The sequence below is a fragment of the Equus przewalskii genome, chromosome X, assembly GCF_037783145.1.
Source record: "Equus przewalskii isolate Varuska chromosome X, EquPr2, whole genome shotgun sequence".
Taxonomy (NCBI): domain Eukaryota; kingdom Metazoa; phylum Chordata; class Mammalia; order Perissodactyla; family Equidae; genus Equus; species Equus przewalskii.
In genome coordinates, this window is record NC_091863.1 from 12,962,394 (window position 1) to 12,969,501 (window position 7,108).

Consider the following 7,108-nt stretch of genomic DNA (forward strand, 5'->3'; position numbering starts at 1 on the left):
TTCAAAATATATCCAGAATATCCACCTCTCTCCATCTTTATGGCTGCTACCCTGATCTAAGCTATTTTCGTTTCTCACCTGGGTCTGTGCAGTAACCTCCCAACTGCTCCCTGCTTCCACTCTTGCCCTGCTACAAACCACTGTCTGCACAATAGCCAGAGTGAAAATTTTGAATTCTAAATTAGGCCACATGCCTTCCCTGATGCAAGGCCCTCATTGCCATTCCCCTGCACTTTGAATGGCGTCTACACTCCTTCCTCTGTCCATAAGGTCCCTGCCTAACTCTGACTTCAACTCCTGCCAATGTCTTCCTTGCTCCCTCTGCTCTGGTCACACAGGCCTTTTTGTTCATCAGACACACCAAGCTCATTCCCTCCTTTGGGCCCTTTGCAGTTGCCATTATGTCTTTCCCATATCGTCACATGGCTCACACCTCACTTCATTTAAGTCTCTTCTCAAATAGCATCCCCTCTGAGATGCCTTCCCTCACCACCCTCTCCACTTTTCTCCTAGATTCCCCATTACTCTCTATTGCATCGTCTTGTTTATTTGCTTCTGAAAGTATCTTGTTCTTTAACTTGGTCTTTCTCTTGCCATTTGAGTATAAGCCCTTTGAGGGCATTGGTCTTATCTGTCTGTTCTTTGCTGGTACCATCACATCTAGAGCAGAATCTGGCCCATAGTAGATAGATACTCAAAGACTGTTGGATGAGTGGGTCAGGGGTGGGGGGGGGGTTGAATATGTGCTTGTTGAGTTCTACACTATTTTCATGTTCATTCTTCTGGGACATCTCAGAATTGAGCCTTTATATAGAATTTTTTCCCACCTTGACTGATTCTACTTAAGAATGCATTTATTTGTTCCTCTCTCTCCCTACCAATAAATCTGTTTTAGGGCTGCATATTTGAAGTCCCAAATAGCAGATTGCTGATCCTCTTTTCTGCCTTTAGCCAAGAAGTCACCTTAAGCTATAATTTGTGCAGGAGCCTGGATGAGACTTTGATGGAGGGACAACTGGTACACTTTCTCCCTCAGACCTGACTGATTATGGTGCTGATGGAGTATTTCTAATCCAGAAATAAGGTTTCTGGATTAGAAATGAGAGATTGCAACTAGAGATTTAGTCCTGATAGCTCACCTCTCAGTATTAGGAATCTACTTTTGCTTTTCTGCTCCCTCTGTCAGTCTTGTAATTTTCAACATCATTCTCTGCCAGCCACTGATCCTGTTAAAACTGAGGGTGAGATTCAGGCAGGGCTGGAGAGGTCAGTCAGTTTCATTGCATCATCTTCAGAAAAGAGTTGAGAGACTACAAATTGTCAAACTTCCTTTGTCTGGTAACCAGCTTTAAATATGATGCTTTCCAGGCTGCTTGTCCTTGAGTCATATGGCACTTAAGTATTTATGGGTCCAGTTATAAATTTATTTTTACTATCTAATGAAGTAGGGATGAACCCAGGAAATGACCCCTTTGCTCTTTTGTTTTTCTTCTCTCTGTTTTGTACAACTCAGGAGGTTCATCAAGAACGGATTGCATTGGAAAACCAATTGGAACAACTTCGTCCAGTCACTGTGTTATGACTCCCAAGATTCAAGTAACAGTGGTGACCTTTTCTGCCAAGGTCTTTCCTTTGAATTTTTCAACCCAACTACTTGTCAAAGATGTCTGAGACTGTGTCAAAAGCTGTGAGCAGCAGAATATAATCCATATCACCTTTTCTCTTGTACTTCACTTGTGCGTTTGACTGTGGTGGAAAAAATACAACTAGTTATCACACTTGTAATTGTCAGTGGAATTTATCTCCCTTTCTTAAGTACTTCCTTAAGGTGTTAGATGTTGCTCCCTACCAAAAACCAATCTTCTGGCAAATAAAAACAATTTAGAGAATTATTTATTTAAAGGATTTATGATTTGTACAAAACCTTATAACTGAGTACCTTCAGGATGCTTGTTTTATTTTTGTATGTATATCATATACAGTAGGTTGGTTTCCTGAATAGTTGAGATTCCAACTGGATAGTCTTTGGCATGATGATAATAAAAGCTAAAATAAAACAAAAGTATCGGATTTAGACTGGCGCTGTGCTCTCCACAACTATATGCCAAAAATTGCTTCTCTAGTGCCATTTTGATATTATATCTAGCTATAAATAATACATGACTGTTGTTTTCTATTGAATGGCAAAGATTTACTGAGTCTTTACTCCTCCATAAAGTGGAAGTTTCGTCAATGATCTATTTAACTTGGCCCAACTAGACCATCAACCCAGATAACTCATTCCTTTCATGTAAATTTTCGGGCAAGAGCAATCTGCTTTAACTGCCTCGCCCAATCAAATTAAATAAATAGTTGCCAGACCTCTACTCTTATCCTGCATGGGATAACATATCTGTAAATGCATGAATTTGGAAACCACCTATCAAATATGAAAGGCTGATGAGACTGTTTGGACTGATAAATATTTGGTGTTGAACCCCAAACTGAGGAAGAAGGGGAAATGGTTGTTACCAGCAATCCAACCATCTCTGGTACTTATTTTTGTCTTTGTTATTTTAACCTGGATTGTGAGTGTATTGGGTATGAAGAAATAATGAAAGCAAGCCAATCCTCACACTGGATATACTACTGTTTTGTTCTCTGTGAAGCATACCCTTAGGAGGTGATTGGTTTATGTACAGTCCAGAGGAGCCCAACTGACTCCAATGTAAGTCATGTAAAATAGTAAGCTCAAATTGCAGAAGCTAGTATCCTATAGAAATTTAGATAGCCACTGCTTCTCCTGAAAGCCCAAGTTGAAAGTGAGCATTGACCAACCGTAGAGGGATTGGGGCAAACCAGCTTTAACATCACTTCCAGAGACTGATGGAAGAAACGCTGTCTCTTGTACATTTTGCTAATTTACCCATTCTTAGGACAGAGGGGTAGGGTGTGCCTAGGCTCCTTTTTGAAGTAGTTTCGGATAGGTTTGCAGAATGTAGGATTAAGCCTTTGATTTTGGTCGAGTTGATGGCTTTTAGAAAAAGTAGGCATTTATTTAATGCTTCCTTTTCCATTGGCAAGCTTTATCAATAGCTTAATAGCCGAAGAGAAAGGCTCAAACAGATGATATTTTTCCAAAGAAAAACAAATTGTTGATTCTGTTCTATGCATATTAAAGGATTTTGCATTGATTTGATTTTGGAAATCACAAAACTTGAACTATTTCTCTATTGTACCTTTCCTTCCCTTTTGGCTGTCTCTTTTTGTCCTTGTGGGAAGGGTTTGGAGTCAGTTTAAACCCTTTCTAAGGTTGTGAATGGGTCATTGCAGATTTTTTAGGTAACCTCTTTTCCCATGTTCTGAGATCTGGGGGGCTGCAACAAATTTTATCAACAGTGTCCTTGTTGCAGACACTTCACAGCATGTTTGCCTTTTGTTATATTCAATCCAGGAAAGACTAGCATGCATTTTATCTCCTAATCTTCCAGTCCATATGCACTCACTCAACGTAGCACTTCATATCCATTAAACAGACATACAAACTAAGGAATGTTAGTCTACATTATGCATTTAAAAAATATTGACATGTTGTTTTCCCCCATCAAGTCAGTGCCAGAGTGAGCCCAATTAGGAGGTTGAGGTTTCCTTTAGTTGGCTTGGTTTTCATTAAAGGAAAAAACTTGCATTGGATGATCAAAGCCCCGTGAGTTGCATAGTCTCACCAATGTTTTAAGATAGGCATTGCATTAAAGCACACGCCAATAATCTCTATACCCAGCCTTCTTGACTGAACTTAATAGTGACCACAGTTTATTAGTTGCTTAGAAGTGGATTTTTAAAAAACAATTAAATACACACACACACATACACATACATACACACTTCTCATTATTATTAGCTAACTAGTGTTCATCCTGTATTTCTCTGTTTTTTTAGGATGTGCACTTTCAGTTTAGGATTATAACTCTTGATAATGTTTCTGTGAGCCTTTAATGTGATTTATAGGAAGGCTGGGTTATTGAAATCACTATTATACCTCTTGTATAAATCTACTCAAAAATTAGACCTGCTTGGGGAGAATTCTTGGACAGGGTCGATGTTGCCCCCATCCATGGGGGTTTAATGACCTTGTTGTTAAGTGCTCTACCTCCATAGGGATCCTTTAGTCCCAAGGATGAAAGCACAGTAGGAGTTGGTAGCGGGCTTATTGGGTATCTCAGTATCTCTTGAATGTGATGTATTGCTTTTGCCGCCTCCCTATCCAGCAGACATGAAGCAAAATGAAAAGGCAGATATCTGGAATGGAGGTGCATGTTGTAATCAAGGCAGATATTTGCCTTAATTAAGGATCTAACTCCTCTTTAAATATTAGAGAAGTGCTTTGGGCCTGATTGGGAGAGGAGGCAGCTTAACTGGAAATTATGCCCATTTTACTATTATTGGAGAGTAGGATGTCAGAGCTGAGAGGACCTGTACCCATCTCCTGCAGTTTGCTTGTGGGGAAATCGAGGCCCTAAGAAGCCAGTTCCTTGCCCAAGAATCCATAGAAAGAGGTAGCTGGTGGCAGAGTTGGGATGCCAGCCTGATTCTAAGTTGAGTCTTCTAGCCTCTAGCAATACTAAAAATGGATTATAAGGGTTTCTTCTATTTACCATGTTGAATTTTATTTACTTAATCAGCCTTAGAATATGAAAACACGTTTTAATGAGTTTTAGATCTAGATATTTCTCTTGGATTGAGGCAGAAAATAAAGTCTGAAGGGAAAGAATATGATTGAACTATTTGTTCTTTTGAACACCTCACCTTTCATGATGCAATAAATTACTCTGAGTTTCTTGGCAGAACTTTTGACAGCTGTTGCTTTGAATGGATTCCATTCCTATATTCCTTATGGGAGTTTGTTTTTAAAATAGACTACTGTGATTGAAATGAACTCAATATGTAGTAAGTTATAGTTTTCTTCAATATATCTTTGGTTACTTGGGTTGCAAATGTTCAATTTCAGCATATTTTAGGGTGAGTAATCAAAAACGTGAATTTCCTTTGATTTCCTACCAATGTCTGAACTATCATAAAGCATTCTTCTCTTCATATGTGACTAGGTTCTGTAGTCTGTTTCTAAATGATATTTGTTTATTTCTTAAGTGATCTCACAACCATGGTAATAATAGATGTGTACTCAGAAAATCAATAACAAAATAATCTGGAATGGGTGTGTTTCTTGCAATTAAAACAGGCATTTGCAAATGTTGTCTTCTAAGCAGTAGTTGGAAAGATCTCAATTATAGTATAACACCTTAGAGTTAAAAACATTTGTTCAACACAAACTAGAATCACACCTCCTGACTAGATATCACCAAGGGAATGCAATTTTAAAAATATAAAAAAAGAATTTGAAATATCATAGCAACCAGATCTTCCCATATTATTGACAAGTAGAACTCAGTAGGTTGTGGTTTGAACATTATGAATGTGAACAGACTGAGCTATCAGTTCAGAAGTCTTTTTTTCCTCTAGTTAAATAGAACACAAGTAACTTTGGTTTCTCTTTTGAACCGGTTTACTCTGTTTCAAGTGTACTCTTTTTTAAAACTGTGATTTCAAAGGATCGCTTGAATTTGCACTTTAGTTATGGGTGTTTTGTTATGGTTTTTTTGCATCATGACTCAGTGTGGTTCTCCTACTAAGAAGTGGGGATTTGGGTTTTTAGAGCCCTGAGGTGGCATATCTTGCTTCTCCTTGGGCACAGGCTAAGGGAGACTGCCCACCAATGCCAACAGATCGGTCATGGATGGCAATTTGAATGTGAGTCTTACTCTGTGAGGCACCCTGCTTTTGCTTGTTTGCAATGAGAAATGTAGCTAGTTACATGACCCTCCCAAGAGCAACAGTAAGAACTTCAGACACAGAGGGTCAGACTTTAAAAGCAATGCAAGCAGATTCTAAGAGCTGCTTCCCTCCCCAAAAATAGGCTTTCAGAGGTTGCCTTACAAGCGTTCCCTAAAACAGTCTGTTAATGTGAGCAAGACATCCCAGGTACACAGTTGCTTTTAGGCTTGTATAGTTATTTTCTACATTTACTAATACACTTGATGATAAAGGAACCTTTTCTAAAAGGCATTGCAGGGTTTCAATTGAGAGGACTTGTTCTAATTACAGAAGCGTTGCTCTGGTCTCCTGAGTTGGAGAATGTTCATATTTTATGTTTTGTCAGTTCTCCTGCCTTGCTCTTAGCTAAGTTCATGGCTGTGGGAGGTTGGAGAAAGTGGGTTTATGACTCTGAAGACCAGAGGATATTGGACTTTTAAGAGGGCTTGAGTTGGGATTTGAGGGCTACAGCCCTCAAATATTTTTGTCTTCAGCACAAATACGATGTTCAAGTGAGCCAGAGGTGGGAAGAGCCATTTTAGTCTTCATAGCAGTGGGCCCGGAGAGATCATGAGCTGATGGTCTATTTTAATCTTGAAAGTAAAAATGTATATTTTTTCACTACAGGTACATTAAACAGTAAAATGAGTAACAGCAAAGTATATATTTGATGCCTTCTGTCTTTTCATGATGATGTGCTAACAAGTTGTGTTAATACTTAGCCAGAGTCTCATTCATTTGCTAAGCATTGGGAATATTATGTATATTGATCTTAAGCATAAATAAATATAGGGCATCCTATATTTGGATTGTGACTTGTAGACTCAAGCTAACCTTACTGCCTCTTTTTCATATTTGTTGGAAGGTGTGTTAAGAACATAGTAGGTTAAGAATTTCCAACTTTAGAAAATGTACATGATGTGAAACTGGGGTGCTATGTTAAAAATAAATGTATGATAACTAAGCGTGGCTTTTATGGAGTCTTGGTGTCAATATATTGTGGTCCATATTTGGTCTCATGCATTTAATGCAAGTGACATGAAAAGGAATTGGAAGTCTTCCCAATTAAATCAAAGTCTGAGACTTGATTATTTTTACCTCCTGGTGATCTGAGCTAGGTCCTTAAATGTCTGCACACGGTAAACACTGGGCAGTCATGAGATATCATGGCTAACTCGCAGTGCATTTTAAAGATCCACTGAATTGAAAACTTGCCTTAACGTGGGATCTGGTTATTTGCTTCATCTTGTCAATGTTC

The 7,108-nt window shown here is 38.6% G+C and overlaps 1 protein-coding gene across 31 annotated transcripts in view; it reads left to right on the forward strand.

The window, feature by feature from the left end:
- The window catches only part of REPS2 (RALBP1 associated Eps domain containing 2), a 247,577-nt gene extending 240,763 nt beyond the window's left edge, over positions 1-6,814 (forward strand). For 29 of the 31 annotated variants that reach the window (XR_011535897.1, XR_011535898.1, XM_070604194.1 and 26 more), the window contains one exon: positions 1,514-6,814. Coding sequence is in view for 27 of the 31 variants with exons in the window: in XM_070604194.1 (XP_070460295.1) it covers positions 1,514-1,582 (69 nt within the window). In the remaining 4 variants the exon portion in view is untranslated. The remainder of the gene's footprint in view (positions 1-1,513) is intronic. The other 2 variants (XR_011535896.1, XR_011535895.1) reach the window with 2 other exon arrangements.
- The last annotated feature ends 294 nt before the right edge of the window (positions 6,815-7,108 follow it).